The sequence below is a fragment of the Embiotoca jacksoni genome, unplaced genomic scaffold (genome assembly GCF_022577435.1).
Source record: "Embiotoca jacksoni isolate LCO1_2020_lvr unplaced genomic scaffold, fEmbJac1.0.p SCAF_63, whole genome shotgun sequence".
In the NCBI taxonomy this organism is placed as follows: domain Eukaryota; kingdom Metazoa; phylum Chordata; class Actinopteri; family Embiotocidae; genus Embiotoca; species Embiotoca jacksoni.
This window is the reverse complement of record NW_027185418.1, coordinates 1,284,761-1,312,696: the sequence shown is the minus strand read 5'-3', so window position 1 is coordinate 1,312,696 and position 27,936 is coordinate 1,284,761. Positions and strand designations below refer to the sequence as shown.

The following is a 27,936-nucleotide window of genomic DNA, read 5'->3' as shown; positions in this document are numbered from 1 at the left end:
TAGGTCTCCGCTGATCAGAGGGGCATGCTTCGGCGTTATGCAACCACGTCCCTGAATTTGAATGCAATTATGCTACGGACACCGGACGCTGCGTAAAAGGAAAAAAAAAAAAAGCTCTCCGGAGATGTTTGTGGATACCGGCGTGGCTTTTTTGGGGGGGGCCTCGGATTAATTCACGCGAAAACCTTTTTTTTTGTTGTTTTATTTCTAACTTCACGGCATGACACCCAAAAAAAGTTGCTGATTATGCCGCTGAAATCCACAAACCCCGGGGATGCCTTTAAGTTGGGCATTTTAGGAAGTGTTGAAAAGAGGTAAGCTGTAGTTGTTGTTTTATTTTGTCCCCTTTTTTTGTGACATTTTCGGCGTCGGGTTAAAAACGTAGCGCTCCGTTTTGCTGACAGCCGGGTTTGCGGGCACGGTGTCTTTTTATGAATCTCGACTTAATCTGCCTGAGATCTAATTGAAGCTACAGTGATCTCCCTTCACTGAATTTTGCGCTCGCAGCGTTGAAGCGCTCTCTTGCCATCTCCTGTAACTTCGTTGTTTTTGTTTTTTGGAAATGGGACCGGCGTCTCACGTGGGAGTCGTATAGAGTCCTCTTTGTTTAGATTATATGTCCACACACACGCACACAAGAAGTCCTGGGTTGTATTTTTTTTCCGTCAGGTCGTCATGGAGATGTTTTTTTGGGTTTTTTTTCCAGCAGAAACTTTAAAAAAAAAAAAAAAAAATTTATTTCCCTCCAGCCGGAGGAGTCGCCAGTATATATGTCCCCAAACCGGGCGCCAGTCTGGCCGCGCAGGACAGAATTCCCAAACAATCACTGGTCACCTGCCAGAAAGTCTTGACGGAGAGCCGGAGATACTTTTCCTCACCAGCAGTCGGCCCGGCGTTTCACTTTTCAACCGCGGTTTGGTGACGTTTTTCCTCGTTAAGTTTTTTTTTTTTTTTTTTTTTTTTTTTTTTAAACTTGCAATACACGGACAGACGTCAGTGTCTATGGCTTTCCTTATGTACTGGCATGTTACACCGTCGGCTGGAAGGGATGAGGGTGAGGGAGGCGGTGGGGAGGGGAGGGAGGGCGGGAGGAGGGGGGTCTGAGCCCTGCTCGTTGAGTTTTCCGATCAGCTCAATCCCGGATTAGTTCACTGACGAGGATGCTGCTGAGCCAAATCGGGCCTCACGGCGACGCCCCGCGTAAACCCGGCAGGCGAGCGGGACGGCCGGGACAGCTGAAGAGACGGAGGCGCTCGTTCAAAGTCTTCCCCCGGCGGGACGGCGAGCGGGACCGTGACCCGGCCCCCGACGGCTCGACTCCGGACGCACAAAAAAAAAAAAAAGGGGTCGAGAGTTTTTTTTGTTTTTTTTCCCCCAGAAGCCGTCGCCGTGTTTACTGTAAAGAGTATTTATAACAGCAGATCAAGAGACTCTCGAGGGCCCGAAACTCCTCCCGGGGAATGTTTCCGTTGGGGAGAGTGTGTGTGTGTGTGTGTGTGTGGGGGGGGGGGGGGGGGGGGGGGGTGGTTGTTAACCGCTAGACACAGATTAGGCTAAAACAACGCCGGCGCCGCTGCTTTCAGGGGACGCAGGCGGGCGCGAGTCGGAGAGATAAACCGGTCTCCCGTCGGCAGATACGGGCCTCGGAGCAGCGCCGGGCTCCCGCGACGGATACGGCTTAAAATAACACCTCGTCTCGTCGCGGTAACGTTAACGACTTGCAGGCCGCCCGCTTTCGACATCCTGGGAGAAACTGTGCGTCTGCGTCTGCGCGCCAGGAAAGCAAGTTAAATATTGTAATAGAGCCGTGTTTAAACACCGATAGGCAGAGCTGAAGCCGTCCGCTGAGCAAACACGCAGACGAGGAGCTGAGATTTGGGCAAAGGCGTCCACGGGAGAATTGAAGGAGCAGATTTTTTTTTGTTGTTTTTTTTTTTTTTGTTGTTGTTGTTTCAAGTGAGGCTGAACTTCCCTAAAAGGAAAGAATCAACACATTTCTTCCGCGTTAAGCGGCTCGTCCGCAGTGAAAGAAAATCAAAAGTTAACGTTGAATTTTAAGCGCGCTTCGTTTCGGAGACTTTCAGCGTGAACACGCTGCGTTGTCATTTTTTTTTAATTTTTTTTTATTCTAGCGTCCCGATTTATTTGAGGAAAAATAGTTATTCTGGTAAAAGTCTTTTTATGTATTTGTCATCAAATCGAAAGCGGCGAAAATGGTTCGATCGATGGTTAGACCTCAAAACAATAAGTCGATCTTTGTCTTGAGAGTTTTATTCCCAAAAAACAGTCGTTAGTGACTATTTACCTAATCGGTTAATCCTCCAATCAAATGTGAGACTTCGTCTGATTCCAGCTTCTCAAATCCGATGGTTTCCTCCACGTGAGAGTAAACGGATTATCTTTTGGATAAAAAAACAAAACAAAAAAAACAAGCAATTTGTATTGTTTGCTGACTTTTTTTTTTTTTTTTTTTGGACTACTTGGCAAGCAAATTACTGAGCAAATGATAAACGGATCACTAGATGAGGAAAATAATTGTTCGTCGCCTCTGGCTGTAGCGTCACTAAAATCATATCGTACGCATCACGTCTGCTGGAGCTGCACATCTGGCTGATTGAATGGTGGTTTTTTTTTTTAAAACCTAACTATTCAACTGCAGGTCCTCGTTAACAGGGGATGTGTGTCCGCACCTTTTTTGGGCGGAGGTGGGGGGGGGGGGGGGGGGGGCTTGAATGAGCTGTGTGTTTGACACCAGCCAGCATGTGACCTGGTCTGAAGGAGGAAAAAAAAACCACACCGTGCCTTTAGTCAGCAGTCATGTGTGCCAGCGCAAGACGCATGTAACTAATTAGGTGTTTGGGACAGAGGCCACCTCTGTGTGTGTGTGTGTGTGTGTGTGTGTGTGTGTGTGTGTGTGTGTTAGTCCTTGGAGATGTGCTACAGGATTCGCCCTGATAAGATACCAGATAACGTCTGTAAAAATGTATCTTCGGGCTACGATTTGCGTCTCGCTTGTACTTCTTAAACTCCTACTTTTTTTGAAACGTGGACAACGGGGATCGCGTAACTTTGTCGAGGACGCGCAAGCAGAAAAGCGGTTGCTTTGATCGTAACACAAACTTTTCACTCCGCGTGGAAATATACATATTGATAGACAGTAATGGGACGTCAGCAGTTCCTCTGTAAGTAGTAGTCAGCATTTCCCCCGGATCTGAAACGAATAGTCGGATCGACAGAAAAAAAGAAAAGAATTGGCAGCTATTTTGATGCTTTTCTTCGGTATACTGCGTCATATAATGTATTTGTTTTAAGTCGTAAGAAAAAGTACCAAATATTCACTGGTAGCAGCTTCTTAAATGTGAAGAATTCCTGTTTCTCTGTGGTTGATACCATCAAGTTTTCTGAACTCTTGGTGGACAAAACAATAAAAAATAATCATTATTTTTTCACTACTTTCTGACATGTATATTCTAAAGGGTTAATTAATTACTCAAAAAAAATGTTTGATCAACTTCAAAGTGATTTATTGGTTGCAACCTGTAACCCAAAAGGTGAATGAAGCTGCCTGAGAACTCGAAACCAACAATGATTTTTGTTTTTCAGTTAATCTTTATTCTTTTTTTTTTTTTTTTTAATGATCACTTACAAAATGCTTATTAATATTCATCACAGTCCAAGTATGTGACTATAAAGCTGTTTTCTTGGGGCATTTTTGCAGCAGAGAAATGAAGTGATTTATTATCAGAAAAGTTGGGAGTGCAAATAATTCTGTTAATTATGAGATTATAATCAGCGGTAATGAAATACTCTTTAAAATCTCCTCAACAAATCTGCCCAGTGGGCCCAAAAAAAAAAAAAAAAAAAAAAAAAATAGGTACAACACAAGAAGTTTCAGTGTGTGTGTGTGTGTGAAGCTGTAAGTGTTTGAAGTTTTGAATAATTAAAAGATGAATTAATTTATTGTACCATATTCCCCTCCCGGGGGTTAAAAGTTATTCATATCAGGTGTCTGTGAATCTTTATCTTAATATGCGGGGTGAAATTTTAAATACTCCTTTTATACACATATTCTACAACATGAAACTGAGTGGTTTTTTTTAATTTTTTTTTTAAATAATAATTCGTTAATGTGTCGGCACACTCGCTTCCCCTCAGATCCCTGGATGCACCGCGGCGCCCCGTCCTCGGCCGCCCAGCGCTTCCCAATGGCCGGAAGTTGACCACGTCCGCCAAGATGACGCTGCGCGAGCGGCTGAGAGAGAAGATCTCGGCGGCCTTCTACCGCCACGGGCTGCTGTGCGCCTCCTACCCAGTACCCATCATCCTCTTCACCTCCGCCAGCATCCTCACCTGCTGGTAGGAACATCCCCCTCCCCTCCCCTCCCTCCTCCCCCCGGCCAACGTTTCCGTTTCCGTTGCGCCGCATTCAGATTCAGTTCGAAAAAATGTAAAAAAAAAAAAATGGTTTGGTGAACACATTGGGTAGGTGCATGCTGATTGGTTGAAATGAACCCGAGGTATACGCCCAGCGGGATGAAACGACATGCGAATGATTCCCCTTATGGAGGGTGGCCAGATCGATATTCGCACCGGTGAAACTGTGTGCGTGAAGGTTAACTTCACTTTCAGTGTTACAGATCCGTTTATGTCACATTTCCTGTGCGCAACCCTACGAATGTGCCGTTACCTCCTCTTTGAAAGATGTCGCCTGCTGACGGTCAGTTTGTCACCCCTGCTTTTGGGTGTGTCCCTTTTTACAGCTGCTGTGCGGTAAATACTTCCGCCGGTGTGGTTGAACAACATGCCGACCAAACTGGCATTGTTCTGGCAAAAAGAAAGAAAGAAACCCGGCTCTTACAAATCCTGCTGTAACCGCCGTGACCCCGGACGGACGGACGACTCCGTACCTCTTCGTGTCTGCTCTTTTGGTTTCGGCCTCCGTTTTAAATCAAGAGAGAAAAGCAATCTTTGTCACCCGGCGCCGACGGACTGAATCGTAGAGAAACCGAGTGCACCGAGGAGACAAGTTAAACGGGCTCAGCTCGACACAAAACATTTCACCGAACACACGCACGTTTCTGCTTCTTGCCGAATCGCCGGTCGGAGGAGGAGGAGGAGGAGGACGAGGAGGCGGAGGCGGCGGACTGTAGGTCAGAGAGTTGGCTGGGCTTCGTCTGTGAAGGCCTCATAAGACAATCCCAGCGGTCTGAAAGCGCACCACATGCACCTGCTGCGCGCTTGTCCTCGCGGCACCTTACAGCAGGGGTGCCGGGGGGGGGGGGGGGGGGGGGGATGAAAGAATAGAGCTGGACGACGGGGATGTTTAAAGGCAGGAGCAAGGAGGGCTGTGAGAAAGTGGCCTTGTGAGAATGGGATGTCTGTCCCTCCATCTGCCTGTCAGGAGGGGGGCCGGCTCGGCACAAAAGAGGCCTTTGTGGAGGTACAGTGACCTAGGAGAGCGGAGGAGGCCGAGTGGGGGAGGGAAGCAGGGGGGGAGGGAGGGAGGTGAGGGACAGGAAAAACAGAGAAGAGACCAGAGAGTTTCTGTCCAACTGACCGTTTTGTAGAAGAAGAGAGTATGTGTCCAAAGCGGGACGCGAAATTACCACACGAGGTGAATAATGTTGATTATTGATACCAGCGACTCAGCAAAAACTTCTCAGCTTCTTTCAATTCACTCCCAATCCCACTTTCAGTACATGCAGAAACAGACGTGTAAAAAAAAAAAAAAAAGAAAAGAGAATTGATTTTGTTTTAGAGATAAAAAACTTCGAACTATCTCTTTCCCTCATGAATCGTATCTCTTTCCTTGTCTCTCACAGCTATCCGTTACTGAGGCTCCCCCTGCCCGGGACGGGTCCCGTGGAGTTCACCACAGGGGTGCGAGACTACAGCGTCCCTTCCCATGAGCCTCAGGGAGACCTCGGTGAACGGCCTGACTGGGTAGGAGAGAATTATTATTTTTTATTTTTTTTACATATTTATTCCTCCCGCTACATTCATTCTTTAACACTGAAATCTACCTGCTCATCCAAACCTGAGACTATCTCTGATCTTAAGCCTAAATGTGCACCCTTTGAATTGATAAAAACAAATACTGAGATAAATTGTTTTTACGTTTTCCTCCGACACACACACACACACACACACACACACACACACACGTATGAGTTTTACAGCAAAGATGGAGGCTCATGAATAATAAAGCAGAATCTGAATACAAAGAAGTGGCTTACTTTTTTTGTCAGCAGTTGTTTTAATTCACAAAAAAATACAAAAAAAAAGACTTTCACTGTCTTGAGTTCTGGCGTAAAGACTTTAGGTTACAGAGGTAACCCCGGTTACCTGACTGAAGCACTTCCTGTGTGTCTCTAAATGTGTGCTTGTGCGCGTGTGTGTGTGTGCGTGCTCGCTGTAGTACCGGGGTTCTCCGGTCGCCTACATCCAGCAGGTGTTGGTGAAGGGGGCGGTGTCTCCGTGGGACAGCAGCCTGGTGCCGGTGGACGTGTTTCGGTCGCCGCTGAGTCGAGTCTTCACCCTGCTGGAGGAGATCCGCAACCACGTCCACTCCGACAGGTAAACGCAGTATTCAATCGAACAAATGCCGCAGTGGAGAAATACAACATTGCAAATGAAAAGTTCTGCGTTCAGATCCCGTCAGCGTAAAAGAAGACTCGAGTAAAATGACCCACGATGCAAAAAAATGTAATTGAAACAGTTAAAAGAGAATTGTAGGAATTAGGATTGTTTGGTATCTGTGAGCTTTTCTCTCACCTCCTCTCCTCCTCTCCTCCTCTCCTCTGCCTTCTCCTCGTCTCGTCAGCTCCGGCATTCGCAGTCTGGAGACGCTTTGTCTCCAGGTGACGGACCTGTTTCCGGGGTTACGGCGGATGCAGTCGGTGCTGCCGGAGCACGGCTGCCTGCTCGTCTCCCCCGGCAACTACTGGCAGAACCAGCGGGAGCTGTTCGACTCGGACCCCGACCTCCTCAAGACCATCCAGAAGCACGAACCGAAAGGCCTTCACACCTCGGCGACCCTGCGAGGTTAGGGATGAGCGAGCGGGACTCGACATGATCGGAGACGGTGCATAAGAAGACAGTGTGATATCTAAATTTAAAAAAAAAAAACATGATCTCCATTTTTGTATTTGGCTTCAAGTTATTTTATTAGAAATTATGAAAAAGTTTTGGGGATTTTGAAGGAGACGCCAGATTTTTTTTAGCCTCCTGTTGTTCGGAGGTTTTAAGGTTGAGTTCACGTCTCTTTGTGAACTGTCAAACGTTGAGGCCCGTGACGGATTGATCGGAGTAGAGCATTCATGAATATCTCACCTCAATCCGTCCAAAAAAAAATAATAATTATGAACCAACTTGAACTCGAGCGACATATTTCTGGTTATCTGTCATCCACTGACGTTTTTTTTTTTAATTTTTTTTTTATTGGACAATAAATTCATTGTTGTCAAGACTGTTTTTAAGGGTTTTGAGACTCAAAACAAAACAAAAATTGCAAACTCGGCATTTTCCAAAAAAGACATTCACTTGTTCTTGAACTTTTCAGGCGTGAGAGGCACCGATACAATAAGGGAGCGATTACGATTGGGATTGTTATCGGATCTTTTACTCCCAACACCGTTTTTTGTTTTTTTTCATTCCTACAAATTCTAAACACTCCCGAGTTCTAGGAATTTAGTTTTGGTAAGAGATTCCCAGTGTTGAAAAGCGGTGGTTTCCTCATCTAATGTATTTTCAGGGGTTAAAATGGTGCCTTATATTCAGTTCCATATGTTTGGTAAAATTGCTTCATAAAGCTGCAGAATAAACTCTTAATAAGTCCGTCTGACCGCCTTGTTGGAAGTAGCCTCCCATCAGTCAGCATTGTTGGGGGGAGGTGGGGTAGGGGGGGGGGGGGAGGGATTAGTCGTATCAGCCACCTAAGAGGCTTTTCATAATGATCGAGCACAAGCAGTCTCATTCCATGGGAACTTAATGAATTCTCTTCCAACTTTACCCACTGACACAGTGAACCATGTCCGCCCTCCCCGTCCCCGGCCGCCCGAAAAGAAAAAAGAAGCCAACTCAGCATTTCTTGTCCTCGCCGTGCAGCTCAAAGTGATTTAAGAGCTGGGAAGCTGCTCGTGGAGCCAGAGTCAGGGGCAGCTTTTGGCTGCCAGATAACAAAAAAAAATGAAATGCTGCTTTTCGGACAGCTGTGAAATGAATCCCAGCTGCTTATAAGTCCGCAGAGATGATATCAAGGTTAGGAGGAAATACACATGGACGTGATGGGTGGTTTTTTTTTTTTAGGTTATCCAGGTGTGAACAAATGCAATAGTTAACTTTAGGCGCTTTAACCCCCTTTTGTCACACACACGTTTTGGGATTAGATATCCCCCAACGGAGATTTCCACGTTTAGAGTTGCACTAAAAAAAATTTGAAAAAAAACAATAAAGTCCCCTTTCGGCCAGTCCACGGCGTACAACACGTCCTCGGTCCCTCCCTCGGGGAACATCGGTTATGTGCGTAGCCTTTAGTTATTTCGCTGTACTTCAATTCAATTTGATTTACGCCGCCCCAAATCACAACACGGGTTATTTTCATGGCACTTCACACATTAAAGTCCAGAATTTATTTCTTAGAACAGCATTATACAGAGGAAACCCAACAATTCAACAATTCCCACAGAAGCTAGGAGGAGAAAAAAAAACACCTCTTTTAAGGGAGAAAATAAACCTCGTTGGCAAATTCTACTTTTAACTTATTAATTGTGTGTGTGTGTTCTTCTTTTAGACCTGCTGTTCGGCGTCCTGGGGAAGTACACCGGGGTCAGTCACTACAACAGGAAGAGGGTGGTGACGTACACAATCACTTTCGTGCTTTCCAGCTACGATGCAAGGTTGAGTTACATTTACAAGAGGGGGGGGGGGGGGGGGGGATTTGTTTTACTTGAATTTCAGACCTTTCATCTCCTCCTATTTTACTTTTTTTTTTTTTTTTTTTTTACTTTTTCCACCGTGTAAAGACCAACTGTCTTAGGGCCAGTTGGGACGAGAGGATTTTGAAAATTTGTAACTACTCGCAATTTGTCGGTCGGCAGCCTTGCAAGTCTTTACACCGAAAGTAACAAGACGAGATGGTGCGACATCTCCACGGCAACGGCTCTCTGAACTTTTCATTTTAACTGACGGCCATTCAGTCTTTTTGTCGTAGCTGGATATCGTTTCTAGCATCTGTAACCATGAGTGATGGCAGAGTTGCATTTTTTTTTTTTTTTTGATGAATTGGCGAAAACAAAAACAAACAAAAAACAAGAGTTTCCGGAGGTTTGTGTGACATGTTGTTGCCGCCAGCGAATTCGCTGATGACTGAAAACAAATTCGTCGCGCCGTCTCCCGACATCTTTACGACCCGAGAGCTGTCAAACGGCACGTCACTTTTTCTTTTTTTTTTTCCCGAGGTTACGATGTCAAAACGACAGTCTGAAAGATGTTAACCGAGTGTTTTCGAGAGCCTGACGCCAGGAGACTGCGAGTCTGTGACAAACTACGCAAATAAGTGTTACAAACGGTGTTACATGTTGCAATCACACAAGAGAAGTGGCTTTAACGATGATTGCGCTCTTCTCGTACGATTGACAGGACGAGTGTATAAATGCCTCCTTTTTTCTCAAAAACGGATGTCGGAGGTCTTGTTATAATCGGTACGTTTCCTTTGTGTGTGTGTGTGTGTGTGTGTGTGTGTGTGTGTGTGTGTGTGTCTGTCCAGGTTCCTGGGCAGCCTGCGGGCCCGCCTCAAGCAGCTCCACCCGTCAGCCAACTGCAGCCTGAGAGACGACCACATGGTTCACGTCCACTTCAAAGAGGAGATCGGCATCGCCGAGCTCATCCCCCTCGTCACCACCTACATCATCCTTTTCGCCTACATCTACTTCTCCACCCGTGAGTCCACCGCTTTTATTTATCTCGCCTTCTTTGTTTTGTTTGTTGTTGTTGTTGTTTCCCCCCCCCCCCCCCCCACCACCTTTTTCTTCCCAACGCCTCAGCCCTGGTAACTCTTGAAAACGCCCCAAAGGTTTGTCGCTCTGGTCTTGGTTTGCGCCTTGTGTGTTGTGCGCACGTGTGTTTTGAGTGCCAAGGTTGTTCCCGTCTGCCGCGGGGATTATCCTCACACGGGAACATTGCACGCCGCTGTAAGAATGTACCGAGCTAACCCCCACAGCGACTTGCCAAGCGCAAACATTAGTTCAGAGGACATCACGCACACACACACACACACACACACACACACACACACACACACACACACACACACACAGTCAAAGTACTCAGAATGAACTTTCACACTCAAGCTGATTAGCTGATTCACGTTTGGCACCTCGGTAAATACGACTTTTTAAAGGGAATTTGCTTGAGAAACCTCAAAACGCCTAGTAAGGGCAGTTTTGATTAGTTTATTTTTCAAGTTGAAACTTCTCAGGCAAGATGAGAAAAGTATGTTTTTTGACCCCCCCCCCCCCCCCCCCCCTCACAACTTCCCCACCCAAAAAAATATAAAGGGAGCAATATTTTTAAGCTAATGTCAGTTTTTGTTTTGTTTTTATTCATTTATTCATTTTTTTGCTGGTATAGCTATAAACTATCAAGTTTTTTTTTGTATGTTAATCATCATGCAGCAATTTTCGTGATTCAAATATTCAAATTTGGCTTTTGAATGCAAATCTCTTTAAGTTTGAAAAATAGATGATTGGACTATTCAGGTTTTGAAACATTATTAACACTGGATCAGTTTTAGTTTAATAAACACCTAATGTAATTGAAGTCTTCCTCGTTTCCCTCCAACTTTCCAAAATCATTTGAAGTGTTTGTTAAGAGAACTTCTCCCCTCCGCTGCCGAGGTATTGAGTAGTTGACTATTGTACCGTGGGTTGCCACGGTGTCCGTTTCTTCAACGCCTTTCCTTTCTGCTTCCTCGCAGGTAAGATCGACATGGTGAAGTCGAAGTGGGGTCTGGCTCTGGCTGCCGTGGTAACGGTCCTCAGCTCCCTGCTCATGTCCGTGGGACTGTGTACGCTGTTTGGACTGACGCCCACGCTCAACGGAGGGTAGGGAGGCCCACTTTTTCTACATGCCTCAGTGTATGAACATAACTATCGATGATTGGTCTCAACTCTTATTTGTTGGTTTGCAAGGAACAAAATAGAAATGGTGAGATATTATCCGACATGTTTTTGCCACAAAGAATACAAAAAAAATTAAAAAAAAATGTTGCCTTAAGGCAAGTTGATGTGAAAACGAATTCAAAACCAGGAAGTCATTTGAACTTGATACTTGATGCTGAGGTTTCCTGTTGATTATATTATCAACTTTTAGACGGAAGGAAGCTGTTCAAGCATTTGGGTCATTTTGTTTTTAGTTTTTTATTAGCCGTTCTTTCTTTATTAGCCTGTTTGCACCCGACTGAAATATCTCGGCAACCGCCGGATGGTTTGAAGTTTTGTGCCGACATTTGTGGGCTTTTAGAGGATAGTCGTTTGACTGTGATCTCCTGATTTGTTTTATCGTGACATTTTTAAACAGCTATTGAATGTACTGCAAACAAAATCGGTGTTTTTCAAATATTCACGCTGCCCAGAGGATGAATCCGAACCACTTTGGCTAACTTTTCATTTAGTTCCAGCATGAGGTCAAAATTATACTTTTATGATCAGATACCATTAAAATACTTTGTGTTTAGTGTTATATATTTGACTAAAAGATTGTGAACATGCTAGATGGGGTCAAATGTTGTCAGCAATCGGAATTTATTTAGCAACTTTGCCAAAGTGCGGCCTGACCCATCTCACAGCTTGTGTTGCAGTTTTTTTTTTTAAGTAGGGTCAATTATATCAAGACACATGGTGGAAAATCTGCCTGAAAACAATTCGTATCCAAGTAGTTTGAGAGATCACGGTAAAATGATTGAATGTAGCTTCCTTGGAACGATGTCTGCAGCTGTTGTGTGCTCTTTATGCCCGACATGCAAATATATCCTGTTCATTTTTACTGCCCCAGCAGGCTGTTGCAGTTTCATTATCGCTTATCATATTCACAGAAAGGCAAGGACAGGCCTCACACACACACACACACCAGATTATTGATTTTCCACTTCCTCTCTAATGATGGATTTGTGTTAATGTTTACATTGGGGCGGAAGGGGGCGGGAGGGCAACAAAAAGTCAGTGTGTTAGTGTGGATTTAAAAAAAAAAAAAAAAAAAAAAAAGGACTGGGTATGGAAGCGTGGAAGTGGGTTGGATCACCTGAGGGGGCGGAGCTACAGCGACATTCAACGGTCATCCAATCGTTCGAGGACGATTAGAAAGCCGACGTCATGGCGTGACAGTGAACACGCCGTCGTCCAACCACCGAGTAGGACCCATGCAGGTCCGCTGTTGGCCGTGCTTTGTACCGTGTGCGCGAAAAAAAACAAAAAAAAAAACCCCACACACACACAAGGTCAACATAACGTTTTGCCGAGTCACAATCAGCTTCACACACGGGGCCGCGGAGATAGTGTTGTGTGTGTGTGCGTATTAGTGTGTGTGCGTACACTGTTCCTGAGTGCATCTGATGTAACGCGCAGTTGACTCCTCTGTGACCCAGTTCCATGCTTTGCTCCAGTTTATCTATACCCTCAATCTAATCTCTCTCTACACTTCGCCAGGGGAGGAAAATCCCAGCAGACATCTGCCAAATATTGACAAATAAGTTTGAACTTAGTTGATCATTGGTTTCTTTTTTTTTTTTTTTTCTTCTTTTTTCTGGCAGCAGCGCTGATTGGAAAATGATCTTCTTTTTGAAAGTCGCTTTTGGCTCGTTTCACATTTAGTTTTGAGATCCAGGCGTCGCTGTCGACTTCTTTATATTGGGGCTGCAATATGAATCATAGGGTCACAGCTCCCACGCAATCTCATTTCTAAATGACAAACAATTCTGCCGCCTTTTCATTTGGTACATCAGCAGCATCAAAGCAACGAATAAGGAAGTGGCATCACATCATTCGATGCAGCAGCAGCAGCTGGCAATAAGGAAAATATACCTAATGAAGAAGAGTGAGAGACACGGCAGATTTATAAGAGAAGATCATAATTTTAGTTTTATCCAGAATCGTGCAGCCCAAGTTCATACTGATGTCCACATGTTCATCACTCTTTTTCACATCACTTAATTTATTTGTTTTTGGGTAATTCTTTTCCGAAGGGGTTCCTCTGTTGTGTCTTTGGTATAAAACAGAAAGTGTAAAACGAAACACCACTTTAAAAGCAGGGGAATGTGATTGAAATGTAACTGCAGATGATCACATATGGACAAAAAAAAAAAACACCCAAAAACTCATTTAGTTTTTGCTGTTTTCTCTCTGCAGCGAGATCTTCCCTTACCTGGTGGTGGTGATCGGCCTGGAGAACGTCTTGGTCCTCACCAAGTCTGTGGTTTCCACTCCCGTCGACCTCGAGGTCAAACTACGCATCGCTCAGGGTGTGTTGCTGTGTGTGTCGTAAACTGATTATTAGACATATTCTGTTTTTTTTTTGGTTTTTTTTTTTTTAATGTATATTAATGCTGCTCTTTATCTCTGCAGGCCTTAGTAATGAGAGCTGGTCTATCATGAAGAACATGGCCACTGAACTGTGCATCATCCTCATTGGATATTTCACTCTGGTGCCAGCTATACAGGTAACCAGGTGCTAATAATAGAAAATAGTTTCTCGATATGTCTCGTGAAGATACACTCTGTGAAGTGCCCCCCACATTTCACCCCCCTCTTCCTCCTGAAAGAAACAATATACGAACGTACTCATAGAACTGTAGTTATGTCTAGTAACTACTATTTATTTACTTAGTTCCTGTGCACCCGTTTCATTTCGGAGTTGCTCATGCATTTTCCTGTCACTGAAAGTCGCGCTAATTTGTCTGAGAAACAAGTTGGCCACAGGTGAACGTAGCTAGAGTCGATGACACCTGCACTCATTACGTGACTGGAAAAAAAACTTCAAAAAAAAAAAAAAAGCGCAATAAAAGCTTAAAGTTAAGCTATCGGTGGACGAACCTGAAAACCAGACCAGCAGGGGAAACGCTGCTGTCTCTTATGCAACAACTTCCTGTTTTGTCCAAGTGAGCAAAGCGTAATGGTACATTAAGCTAAGTGGGAATACTAACATGTGGTTAGCGTGTGCTGTGGTGTAACGCTTGTTACTCTACTTTGTAGGAGTTCTGTCTTTTTGCCGTGGTGGGGCTGGTGTCTGACTTCTTCCTGCAGATGTTCTTCTTCACTACAGTTCTGTCTATTGACATCCGCCGCATGGAGGTGAGAGACACACGCACACACACACACACACACACACACACACACACACACACACACACGCACACGCACACACACACACACACGCGCACGCATTCAAAACCGAGTTTGTATTCATCATCAAAGTAATCGTTGTTATCACATTTTGAGAATTCACTTCACTAATGATTCTATTTAAGTAACATATATTAGCCACTCAAGATATCAGCCTCAAAGTTAAATAGAAGTCAACCTTTGAAAACCTTTGTGTATATTCATCTCCTGTTGTTGTACAATTTCTGTTATAACCAACCAGAATGACGACTGACTCGATGTGTGACTTATTTGAGCGTTACATTTTGTTCAGAATCGCTTGTTGGATCTGAAAATCAAAAAAAAATAACACGCGCTGCACCAACTAGGACTCGCACACACAAAACCTCCTACTCATGAGCAAATATAGGACACAGAGGAGGTCAGGTGGAGGTCACAGGCCCACATACATTCACCACATAGTTTTCAGATGACTGTTTCCCCACATTATTGAAAACCCTCTTACTGTTTGTTCTTTTTGCTGTCACGTAAGTACCCAAACCTTTCAGTAGTGTTCAGCTCAGTGCTAAGCTGATAAGCATTAGCACCACAAGCTTCTACACTTGCATACAGAAAACAACTAGAGTACCCAGAAACCTTTAATCCCTCCAAAGTATATGTGGTATATGTACAATATGATTGATGGGGATTGTTGATAATTGTTTAGCCTACAAAATGTTCATTGCAGTTTAACGCAGCCCAGTTATTTACAGGATTCAAGTCAAATGACAAAAAAACAAAACAACTTTAGGTTACAGAGATAACCCCGGTTCTCTGATAACATGAGTGATACCTCACTCGTTATGTTCTGATGGGATACCTTGCGAATGTTTGAAAGAGAACTTTAGGTTACAGAGGTAACCCCGGTTCTCCGATAACTCGTCACAGTAAGCAAAATCTTTTAAACCGCGTAATTTCCCCCTACCAGCTGGCCGACCTGAACCGCCGCCTGCCGGCCGAAGCGGGTTTGCCGCCGCCCAAGCCGGGCCCCCTGCGTACACGGGAGGCCCCCCCTCCGCCCCGACCCTCCCCGCACACGATCACCCTGCAGACGCCGGCCTTCAGGAACCTGAGGCTCCCCAAGAGGCTGCGCGTGGTCTACTTCCTGGCCCGCACACGGCTGGCTCAGCGCATCATCATGGTGAGAAGACAGAAGCAAAACTGACCGTGAATCTGTGTGAAATTTGGCTGTTTCTCATGTAAAATGTATAGAATTAACATCGTTAAAAAACATCAACTAGTGGCTGGAAGCTTAATGCTATGTCCACAACAAGCTAACTGAGCCAACACTATTAGTGCATCTAAAGACTAATTTGTTGCATCAATTGGTAAAAATTTATTTATGCATAACTAAACAACAAAAAGTGAGTATGCGGGGCCATTAAAAGATACCCATAATGTATTATAATATATGAATGTTAACAAATATACAGACTTAGATTTTTTTTTTTTTTTAAACAGCAAATGGGTGGATAATTGACTTCTTCAAGTTTAAGTGAATATTAATTAAATGTAAGCTGACATTCTTGCAGTGCTGATCATTACGAACATTTTAAATATTTCTCCAGGTTGGCACGGTGATCTGGATCGGCATCCTCGTCTATACAGACCCGGCCGGGATCCGCACCTACCTGGCGGCGCAGGTGTCTGAGCAAAGCCCCATGGGAGACCCCGGGGGAAGCGGTCTGCCCCCTCACCTCGGCGTGGCGCCGGTTTTTCGCGGGGGGGATCCGACCAGCACCCTGAGCATCCACCCGGCACCGGCTCCGACTCCCTTACCCGAGAACCAATCGCAGGGCCACCACGGCCCGGCGAGGGGGGTGCTTTTCCGCCATGCCCCGCCCCCTGCCGTGCCTCAGATCACCTGGGGGGCGGAGGACGAGGAGGGGTGGAGGAGATTGTCCTTCAGGCACTGGCCGTCGCTCTTCAGCTACTACAACATCACTTTAGCAAAGAGGTGAGAGGAGGCGGAGGATTTTATTCAGTGTTCATCAGTCACAGCGTTTCTGAATTTTACTCTGTTGTGGACTGAAAAGGAAGATACTTAAAGCCAGGTTAGATTTAGATTTACCTCCAGGGTTAGGGTTAGGGTTAGGGTTAGTATTGAGTGAACGGAGTCAATCAGGTTGACAAATAATGAGTGATCGATTTCCATGAGGTCACTTTCAAATTCAAAAAAATTGTGGGTTTTATGATGTCAACAGCGAGGGAAATGTGAAAATGATAAATACATTTCTTTAAACTGGAGAAACTGAAGCAGTAAAATTCACCCATTTTTAAGTTCTTGCCTTTTTAAGATTTATTTTTTCAGCCCAAAAAGATAATAATAATAATAACTTTATTTATACGGCACCTTTAAAAACAGAGTTTACAAAGTGCTCGACAGAGAAGCAAAGCACTTGACATATCGTCAATACCGGTAAACATTTAAGAAAACAGGAGGCAAAAAAGACCAAACCATAAAGGTATTGAATACAACAAAACCAAACAAATAACCAAAACAAGCAAATGGAACAGAAAACAAATAAATGAATAAAATAAACAAACAAAAACAAGGGAACAAAAGAACTGCATAAAAGAAGCAGGATCTGTGTTTCAAAACTTAACTGAGAGTCAAACATTACTTCAAAGCAATTCTATAAAAATGGGTTTTAAGAAGTGATTTAAAAGAAGTCAATGATTCTGCAAGCCTTATCTCCTCAGGTAGGTCATTCCAAGGTCGAGGGGCCCTAATGGCAAAAGCATGGTCACCCTTTGATTTTAAGTGTCGACTTTGGAACGGCCAGAAGGGCCCCACCGGAGGATCTGAGGCTGCGAGTTGGCTCAAATAGGGCTAACATTTCAATAATGTAGCTCGGGGCCAGACCGAGGCGGGTGGAGAGAGGCCAGAAGCCTGGCTGCTGCATTCTGGACTAGTTGGAGGCGGGAGATAGATTTTTGGTTTATGCCAGAAAGGAGGGAGTTGCAGTAATCGAGTCGAGAAAATGAGTGCATGAATTACTTTTTCCAGGTCAGAGTGTGACGGTATGGGTTTGATTTTGGAGATTGTTCTTAATTGAAAGAAGCAGGACTGGACAATTTTTTTTTGATCTGTGTTTCAAAACTTAACTGAGTTAAACATTACGTTTTAAATAAGCAGACAGGGGACCAAGTTGACTCTCAATGAGACCGGTGTTATTGTTTGGGGAATTGAACAATATGACTTCTGATTTTGAGTTGTTGAGCTGAAGAAAGTTTTGAACCATCCAACAGTTAATGTCAGAGAGACAATCTTAAGACAGCAGCCAGGCTCTTTGGGTCACCAGGTCTCAGCGGAAGGTATATCTGTGTGTCATCTGCATAGCAATGAAAAGATACATCGTGTCGTTGGAGGATTTGGCCGAGTGGAAGCATGTAGATAGAAAATAAAATTGGACCTAAAATTGAACCTTGTGGTACACCACAGGTAATGTGTGTCGTGGAAGATGAGTAATTACCTCTAGGTTCTTTCTAAAAGGTAAGAATAAAACCACCTAAACCAGCTATGATAGCATGCAGAGATTAAAGTCACTCCTGTGATCGTTTTCCATGAAATGGAAAAACTACACTACCTGTACAGATGGTACACTTTATTATTTATTCATATTATATTGTCCTGGCAGAAACATATGCATTTTTTTTTCCTCGATAAAATCTTTATCAATAAGTTTCTCAATCACTGTCAAATAGCAGCTCTCTGACTGGCTTTAAATATAAAGGTGAAGGGAAGAACAAGTGGACAAACATCAGACCCACAACTCCCGGCGCGTTTTTTTGTCCCGATGCAAAGAAACGTGCGTTGGCCTCCGTTGTTTTCCCGAAATGGATCGTCTCATCAGGTTGTTTTTTTTCACGTCCTCTCTCTCTGTCCGTTTCCAGGTACATCAGCATCTTACCCGTCATTCCCGTCACCATTCACCTGAGCCCGCAGGACGCCATCGAGACGCGTCACCCTCAGGACACGAGACACCCTCCGCCACCCATCCCCAAGGTTTCTGCAGACCTGCAGATGGACCTCACCCTCTACAAGTAAGCGCAGAGAAACGCACGGACGTAAAACGAACCCTCCCGGTGTTTTCTTTTTACACCTTTTACGGGATCAAGTCCTGCAAATGTCCAAGGTTTTTTGAAATCCACAATCCCATAGGTTGTGCTAACTTTGAGGTTCAAAGAAGAAAAGACTCTTTGAACCGTTTTCGGGGGGGGGGGCATGAGCCTCCCAGACAAATTAACATTATTTTGTAAAAAGAATCGTTTCAAACGCATATCTCATCAAAAGAAAACATGGACTTGGTTTGGGCATCAAATTCAGGGCATCTTGGTGACTCACCTAATAATTCTTCCCCAAAAAAACAACAACAAAATGATCATACTAGAGGCATATTGCTAAAGCACTTAAAATATGTCTCCCTAAATTAAAAACAATAAGTAAGGGAGAAATCTGATCCCTGTCAAGCTGCATTTGTAAATGCGTCATAAATGCCGTTATTTTTTAGGGAGCAAGATCTGTTAAGTTAATGTTATTTATATAGTTGTGAAGTACCGATATTTGTGTTTTATTGTTTCACAACATGAAAATGATTATGAAATATGCTCCTGGTTAAAAAAAAACAAAAAAAACACTCGTACACAGGAGCTCCAGCAGCCAGATGACCTTGACCTTGACGGTTGGCTCTCTCCAGCTGTGTGTCATTGAACTGATTGCTCAGTGGACATTGAAGCCTTTAAGTCCTCTGCAGTCGAAACTCCAGTTGCGCTGCAGGTTGTTTTAATGTTTCAAGACTTTGGATTTACTCCGTGTACTGCAGGGTTAGGTTGGGTTTTTTTTTTTAACGTCTAAATGAAGGGAGTAAAAGAGAAGCCTCATCTTTGGCTTGACTTGTAGTTCACTGTGTCAAGTGTTATCTTATCACAGGCAGAGATGGAGACTCGGGTCCCACTCACACCGGGCATCTCGGCTGATTCCGATGACGCGTTGAAGACACATCGAGATCGGATCTTCGGGGAAAAAAAAAAAAAAAAGAGGATGATCTTCCTGTAACGTTCGCAAGATGAAGCTTTGGATTTTCAAGACAAAACTGAAAACATTTCTAATGCTAATTTGGTGACCTTGCCGAGAATGCTGCACTACGCTGAGGTGACTTCTTTTTTTTTTATCAAATAAACCGACATCCTCTATACACATTTTTTGTGTTAACAGCATCATGTCAAAGGGGAAAAACAACAAGACGACGAAAGTAAAGTTCTTTGGATTTCTTCTTCTTCTCTAGTTTCCGGCAGCCTCGGGAAGCACGGCGAAGCGCGTTGCTGCCTCCTGCTGGCTAAAAAAAAAAAAAAAAAGTTTTGATCCTTGCAAATGTAAATGTTGCACATGTAGAGAGTGAATTGCGATCCCAAGCCGTCACTGGAGACGCATGTTAACGGTAGGTGTGAACGGAGTCATAAAGGGAGAGAACAAAAGACAAAGGAGACTGGTTTCTGCCTTAAGCAATATTTCCTTTCAGCCTGACCGGACCAACCGGGCCGACTGGTTGCTTCCAGCATTTGACAGCTCGTTCCCCGCGAGAGGAGCCATTCAGGTGTGGGACGGTTAATGTTAATCCTTCTCCGTGAGAAGTTTTAATCCTGCGGCGTAATTTCGCTTCTGTTGGTCTCAGACGATGTTTCGGTCAAAGCTTTGTACGTCTTTCCAGCAGTTATTATTTCGGACTGTTCTGGATCGGAAAAAACGTGTGCGGGAAGGGTGTGTTTGTGTTGCCGTGACGACGCTGTGTGTCCCCAGTCAAAGCTGCATCATTTTATTTTTTTAATTTTTTATATATATATATATATATGATGACAAGGAAGTTTTATTCTTATGTCTTAAATTGTAATTGATGTAAATGCCTTAATTTTTATTTTATAAAAAAATAACCTTACAACAGCAGCATTTATTTTGGGTGCCAAAAGGAGAGTCGATTCTTGGCAAAGTGACCAAATTCGCATTAGAAATGTTTTCAGCGTTGTCTTGGAAATCCAAAGCTTCATCTGGGGTCATGTTATGGTGAACGTTACAGGAAGATCATCCTCTGTTCATTTTTTTTTTTTTTTTTTTTTTTTAACCATGAAATAACTGAAACTGGTCCAGTCTCCTCTCCAGGTTTTATCAGCTGCTACTTCTCTCACCCACCCGGCCCTCAGTCCGCCATTAAGTTTTCACTTTGCCGTGTGGTGTTGTGTAAGGAAGTCACCCTGGCTGCTAAGTGGAGGTTCTTCACTTCATCTTTGGACGGCAGACATGAAGGCTATCAGCTGTTCCGGGCTCAGGGTCGCGACCTTGACAGTCGGGGAAGTTACAGCTGAGTTAAAATGACTCAGAGTCAGACAGAAGGTCGACGTGATAAAGAATCTCGAGAAAGAACCTTCACATGCAACAAGAATCCCCATTCATGCTCTATTACGCTCACTTCTTCCACATTTATCTGAACGTTTATCTGCTTTTACACACTACGCTGTCTTTATAATCCACTTCATTCTGTCTCCATAAACCAATAATCAGCTCTGTCTTATAAATGACGCAGTAAATGCAGTAAATTAACCCGACTTCCTCCTGAATACGCGTTTAGATTTGTTCGAATGTTCGATGTTGCTCTGCAAGCTTCTTTTCCTCTTTTATAAAGTAATAACAAATAATAAAGAGGATTATTTAAAAAAAAAAAAAAAATTCCCTTTTAAAACTGTTGATGTAACTATGAGCCTAAAATCGAAGGGAGAAAACTCCTACCCGAGGAATGAGTAGTTATCTTCAATGACACCCTAACCCAATATACTATTGGTCCTAGTTGGAACAATGTAATGAACAAATATATAAATGTAGTTGTACATATTGCACGTGTAGAGCGGTACAAATGTTAGTCGTGGAGAAGCTTTGGTTTACAAGCGAAATAGTAGAATTAGAGTAAAAAAAAAAAAAAAACGTTCCTTATTCGTCCCTCTTCCTTCCAGGGTTGCAGCTCTGGGTCTGGCCGCGGGCGTCCTGCTGGTCCTTCTGCTCTTCTGTCTCTACCGGGTCCTGTGTCCACGCAACTACGGGCAGAACGGCGTCGCTCACGGGCGCCGGCGTCGGGGCGACCTGCCCTGCGACGACTACGGTTATTCGCCGCCGATCAGCGAGATCTCGCCGCTGCTGCTGAGAGGCCACAGCATGGTGAGAACCGACGCAGAATCACATGGAGACGAAGAAGCTTTTGTAATCCTCAGAAACAAAAGGCGGGAAAAGAATGAACACGCTGTTTTGGTATTGAAGAGTATTTACAAGAGAAAACTCCACAGAGGAACCTTTTTTAAATAATCCAGTGACACTCTGTAATCATGAAAGTGTTTCTAATTACTCTGATAAAAGTGAGAGTATTTCACCGGCAGGAGTCAGATTAGTTTGTCAGAGTTAGGAACGAAAATGACAAAATATTCGTGGCTCCTGATTCCAAAAACGAGGCGTGAAACCAGAATAAACTGACACCCGCTTGTAGAAATGTGAGGTTTAAACGCCAAAAAAAACCAAAAACGGTCACGTAAACAAAGATTGACAATTTCAAGTTGTGACATTAAAGCTGGTTTATTTGTCGAGTTCAGTTTCAAAGCGAAGCGTGTCGATGCTGCGTCCGTCTCTCCCGCAGGACATCGAGTGTTTGGCCAGTGACGGGATGCTGCTGGCGAGCTGCTGCCTGGCCGGACAGATCCGGGTTTGGGACGCTCAGACTGGGGACTGCTTGACCGTCATCCCCAAACACGGGTGACACTTTTATAATATTTATTCTTTTAAAAAGTTTGGATCGCTCTGGCAGACGTGTTGTCCTCCGAAATTGTCCAGAATTTGTACATTTTTACAAATTTTTTACAAATTTAAACTCGTCGTGAAGTGGGATCACTGTGATATTCAGAGTGAATTTCTATGGTTGATTTTGCATGTTCATTATTAAGTGGACTGAACATACGGTTTTACAGCACCAGGCAATGGTGACCTTAAATTTTATATATATTTTTTTTAAATTGAAACCTCTTCTGCACTGTTGTTGACAACAAGCTGTCGTTTCCCCGATTTTATTCTTTCATTGGTGTTTTCAAAACGAAATATATTAAGAATGCTCATTTTGAGTTATTCACGGTGTAAAATCGTTGTGGAACGTGATCTCAACACACTTTACAAACTACAGTCAATACAACAAAAGACTATTGTAAATATTAAAGTTAAGGGCAGTAGTGGTGTACACATGCATGAAGAGAGCACAATGAATAATGCACATTTTCTTCCTCAGGCTGAGGCGGAGCAGCAGCAGTGGCTTCTGGGAGCAGCGGGACGGCTGGGACGGCGTCGCCACCACCGAGTCGGACTGTTTGGGCTCGGAAGGTCGCGACCCCTCCGTCGGCGGCGACGGCCTCTCGGAGGACGAGGGCTACCCGCTGAGGCGGCGCACCGCGCCCGCCCGCCCGACCCTCTTCACCGACCAGCCCGACCTCACCCCGCTCATCGACACCAACTTCACCGCGGCGCCGTCGGGCGCCCAGCCCCCGTCCCACCTCGCCGCGCCGCCCCCCAGGGGAGGCTTCAACTTCGGAGGCCTGGTGGAGCGCGCCTACATGGAGCACGAACCCCCCTCGCCGTCCGCCTACCCCTCCCCTTCCTCCGCCTCCTCCTCGCCGCCCTCCGGCGCTCAGCTCCAGAGGAGACTGAGCTTCGGGGACGCGGCCGCCCCGTCGAACCAGGAGAGGGCCTCCGCCGCCGGGACGCACCCCACGGCGGACTGGGAGAGCTCCGTCTGGGCCATGGAGCTCCGAGGGAATCTGATCGCCGCCGGGAGGAGCAGCGGCAAACTGGAGGTGTGTGAAATGGAAACGTCAACTTGTTTTATGTGGGAAACATTTGATAGTTAGAAAATGATGAATCTGTGTTTGAGACCTTAAACAGGTTGAACTTGCCTTAAAGTAAACAGCATCTAAATTAAATCAAAGGCGTCTTATTTATGCTGTCATATTATTTGATGTGGAATCTGGAGATCGTGATTTTTGTGTTCACAAAACAGCCATTTAAAGATGTTTTATGTTTCGAGAGACACTTTAGAAGCTCAAGGACATGAAAAATAGATTCGGCGGAAACTGAAGGGAGCAACAGTTCAGAGGCTGTCGTGGGGTCGGAAAATGAGTTTTCTCTTCGAAAGATGAACTTCGACTTTTTGGGCCCAATCTGCATAAAACATCGACTCCAAATGAATAATAAATTGCAAACGCGTACTATTCACGCGAAATGAACGTCCACGTCACACTCTCGCTTGGTTTCAGCTGTGGGATGCAGTGGAGGGGTCCTTACGCTGCAGTAACGAAGACAGCGTCTCTGGGATCACAGCCCTGGCCTTCCTCAACAACAGGTTAAACACACACACACACACACACACACACACACACACACACACACACACACACACACAGAAAACACACACACACCGACTGAGACTGAACCGAACTTCTAGGATCTGACTAATGTTTGAATTTCTCAAGTTTCGGAGCATTAATTTGATTTTCATACATATATATTTTTTTTTTATTTTTATTTTTTTTTTAATTTATTTAAAACGCGTTATTGCGTTGAAATGATTGAGTTTCTGTTGGTTCTCCATCCTCACAACAAAAGATGGAGTTTACACTCTTCGATTACTAAAATAATAAAAGCAATTCCAACAATTTATTTTTTCCCCCCGCATCAAATGTAGACCAGATAGAAAATAAAAACGCGGCGAATATGAAGCTAAATTGTGACTTTAAAAAGCTTATATTCATTTTATCGGGGTTTTTCTGTTTCTCATCCTCCTCAGAATCGTGGCGGCTCGGCTGAACGGGTCCTTGGACTTCTTCACCGTCGAGATAAACAAACCTCTGGGTCTGCTGCAGTACAGAGGTGAGGCTCAAAATGGCCGTCAATAGAGAATATTTCTGATTTGATCGGTAAAAGCAGGCGGTCGCTTTAATAAAAAAAAACAAAAAAACACGAAGAATTATGATAAACTTGATCATAATTCCTCTGCAGGGCCCCCCGGCAGAGGCAGCATGCCTCCGTCGCCCTGTTACAGCAGCGAGGACGTGATCAGCTGCCAGCTCACGCGCTCGGTGCAGTGCGCTCACCAGAAGCCCATCACGGTTCTACGAGCCGCCGCCGGACGGGTCGTCACCGGAAGCCAGGACCACACAGTCCGGGTAACAGACCGACCCGCTTTTAAGTGTCCGGACTCTTATTGTTTTAACACAATTTGTAAGGAGGATGAAGCACCAGATCGTCATTCACCAAATTTAGAAGTACAACAAAAATATTTCAGTATTTTTTTTTTTAATTTTTTTTTTATGTCTTACACCGGTTTTATTTAATTTTTTTTTATTTCATACATGTATTGTCCTATTTTCCAAAAAAGTTGGCACTGTGTAAAATGCAATGATTTGCAAATCACATATTATTATTTAACCCAATTCTGTCGCAGAAATCACTGCATGGGCTCAAAAACACTTTAGAAAACCATCTGTGAACACAGTTCGTCACTGCGTCCACAAACGTTGGTTGCCTTGCTTGAAGCTATCAAAAGTCGGTGCTCTGATTTCTCATAAAATACGACAGAAAAAGAATAATCATCAGATCGTTATCACCAAATTTCGAAGTAGAACAAAATATTTGCATTTTGTGTCTTACACTAAAATGAAACTTTTTTTTTTAATTTATTTATTTATTTCATACATACATTATCCTATTTTAGCCTGTTTTTGTTTGTTTTACAACCCAGTTTCCCAAAAAGTTGGGACACGGTGTAAAATCAAATCACACAAACCCATATTTAACTCAATGCTGTCGCGGAAATCACCGCGCGGGCTCAAAAACGCTTTCGAAAAACCGTCGTCGGTGAACGCACTTCGTCACTGCGCCCACAAACGTAGGTTTCCTCGTCCAAAAGGACATAAAATGAGTCAAAAAGCTCCCGATTTCTCATAAAATGCTACAGAAAAACATATCGAAGCGGTCGTGAACGCAGGCGAACGATATAAACTGTCTTTATCGGTGTTGCTTATGAATCCTGTTTGTGTTTGTTGGTCAGGTTTATCGTCTGGAGGACTCGTGCTGCCTCTTCACCCTGCAGGGTCACTCCGGAGGGATCACAGCCATCTACATAGACCAGGTCAGGAATATTCCTTCCCATAATGCCGAAAAGGACGCCATGAAATAACCTGCGTTTTGATTTGGCCCGATATAAATACAGTTGAATTGAATTTTATATTCCAATAGCAATCTGTAACAAATAACAAAAAGTTTTAGCCTTTCAAAAGTTAAAACAAAGAGTTTGTGGTTATAGTTTTTGTTCCGATCTTATTTGCCGAACGCTGACAATCGGCTGATATGTTGACGTGAAAATGGTCCGATATCGTACACATTTTTTTTATTAAAAAAAAAAAAAAAAAAGGAGCAATAAACTAGAAAACGGTTTTTAGTTTTTCGGTTGAGCCTCTCCGTCGCCCCCCTGCAGACGATGGTTCTGGCCAGCGGCGGGCAGGACGGCGCCATCTGCCTGTGGGACGTCCTGACCGGGAGCCGCGTCAGCCATGTTTACGGTCACCGTGGCGACGTCACATCGCTGGTCTGCACCACCTCTTGCGTCATCAGCTCGGGACTGGATGACCTCATCTGCATCTGGGACCGCAGCACCGGGATCAAGCTCTACTCCATACAGCAGGTAATGAACGTTTTTATTTTTATTTTATTTTTTTTTTATCTCTGGCTCCTTCATATCTTTGATTCTTTAAATCAGCGATTGACAAACTTTTGTCTTTTTTTTTTTTGTAACCCATTAAGAAAAAAACCTGTCTCTTCTTCTCACCGCCTGTTTTTCAGTATTTTTATTCATATTTTATTTAGCGGAAATGTCACATTTCCATAAATATTTCCACATTATTTTGGAGGTTTGACCGACGCTCTTTCAATGATGTCATCTTCTTCTGCTATAATTTAGTTAAAAACATTTTTTTATATTATACATAATATATAATTGGTACCTGTTCTATAACATTTATTGCATATTTCGGTTATTTCAGTTTATATCTGCCCAGTGCGGATCCATTTTTTTCCCTATCCCGTATTAATATCTTACATCAACAGAATAACAAACCTTATCACCTTCACGCCGCATTATGGAAGATCAAACTATTCTCCACTTTCGTGACGATCCTTAAAAGTATATTATCGATCAATAATGCGAAACATTTTCTGCTTCGAGTGACGGTTGTTCTATAGATCCACGTTTATGAACAAAACAAACATTTAAATAGTGTCTGCTTCTGATCCATTTCCCCCCCCCCCCCCCCCCCCCCCCCCCTCAGGAGGCGGGCTGCGGGGCGAGTCTGGGCGTGATCTCCGAGTCCCTGCTGGTGACGGGGGGTCAGGGCTGCGTCTCCTTCTGGGACCTGAACTTCGGCGACCTGCTGCAGACGGTCTACCTCGGCCAGAGCAGCGACGGCCAGGGCGTCCGGCAGCTGCTGGTGCTCGACAACGCCGCCATCGTCTGCGACTTCGGCAGCGAGCTCAGCCTCGTCTACGTGCCCTCGGTGCTGGAGAAACTGGACTGAATTTTTTTTTGGGGGGGGGGGGTTTCCTAGCAGCCGATTGGCCGACCGGAAATGTGTTTCCGGACATTTCGGATGAACACGTACGAGTTTTTTTTTTTTATTTTATTTTTTTTTATTTTTTTTATTTTTTTTTTATAGCAGTCAGATGTTCTGAGTCTGGGTGTAAAAAAAAACAAACGAGGAGCCGATTGTTCAACCTGCTGCATTTTTATCAGAGCCGTCGAGGCGACGTTAACGAAGGTCATTGAGGTTCGTTTAAAAGAAAAAAACAAAACTGGAAACTTCTCGCTTAAAGAGAATCTCAGTTTGTGTGTGTGTGTGTGTGTGTGTGTGTGTGTGTGTGTGTGTGTGCGTGCGTACGCGTGCGTTTGTTTTGTGGCTCTGCCCTCTATGCTGCTGACACGGGTGGGGCTTCACTGTGACCCCGCCCGCCCCGAGAGGAAGATAAAACCTCGTCTTCTTTTTATAAATTTTTTTTTTTTTTTTATATATTCCTGCTGTGCTGTTCGCTCGATTGGCGAAGTGCAGCCTGAGCTCCACAGGTCTGCGGCCTGTTGGGATGAGTGTGTGTGTGTGTGTGTGTGTGTGTGTGTGTAGGTGTGCGTGTGTGTGTGCGCGCTTTGCGAGGGAGAACTGACAATTACTGTACAAAGTAAGCCTCCAGAGGGGGCTGTTTTTATATGTATAAATCTATTATTTATTAGCGATACATTTTTGAATAACGGTTTGTTTATGAGTGGCTAACCCCAGCTCGTAAACAACAATATAAACAATGTGGGAACGGTGACTTAAAATGCAAGGAGGTGTTTATTTTTGTTCTGGCAGCGTCGGGCTCCCGGTTATGAAACGATTATTTGAGCTGTTTGCTGATGTGGAG

At 44.2% G+C, this 27,936-nt stretch overlaps 1 protein-coding gene across 1 annotated transcript; it reads left to right on the top strand.

Moving 5' to 3' along the window:
• scap (SREBF chaperone) lies at window positions 1-27,936 on the top strand. Its single transcript, XM_069174993.1, has 23 exons — window positions 1-314; window positions 4,156-4,356; window positions 5,823-5,943; window positions 6,419-6,576; window positions 6,824-7,044; window positions 8,792-8,897; window positions 9,767-9,939; window positions 10,976-11,102; window positions 13,401-13,513; window positions 13,617-13,711; window positions 14,244-14,342; window positions 15,340-15,552; window positions 15,980-16,368; window positions 18,309-18,458; window positions 21,414-21,615; window positions 22,085-22,200; window positions 22,724-23,285; window positions 23,745-23,830; window positions 24,275-24,357; window positions 24,487-24,653; window positions 25,538-25,618; window positions 25,964-26,170; window positions 26,814-27,936. Exons 1-23 carry the CDS (start codon window positions 247-249, stop codon window positions 27,057-27,059), a joined length of 3,984 nt encoding a protein of 1,327 aa, XP_069031094.1. The 5' UTR covers window positions 1-246; the 3' UTR covers window positions 27,060-27,936.

What these genes read in the sequence shown, in the direction of transcription:
- scap (XM_069174993.1), top strand. Translation starts at nt 247, where the DNA reads ATGCCGCTGAAATCCACAAACCCCGGGGATGCCTTTAAGTTGGGCATT. An exon ending in CTTTCCAGCTACGATGCAAG is followed by an intron (nt 8,898 to 9,766) that starts GTTGAGTTACAT and finishes GTGTCTGTCCAG; the next exon opens with GTTCCTGGGCAGCCTGCGGG. An exon ending in ACCGTCATCCCCAAACACGG is followed by an intron (nt 22,201 to 22,723) that starts GTGACACTTTTA and finishes TTTCTTCCTCAG; the next exon opens with GCTGAGGCGGAGCAGCAGCA.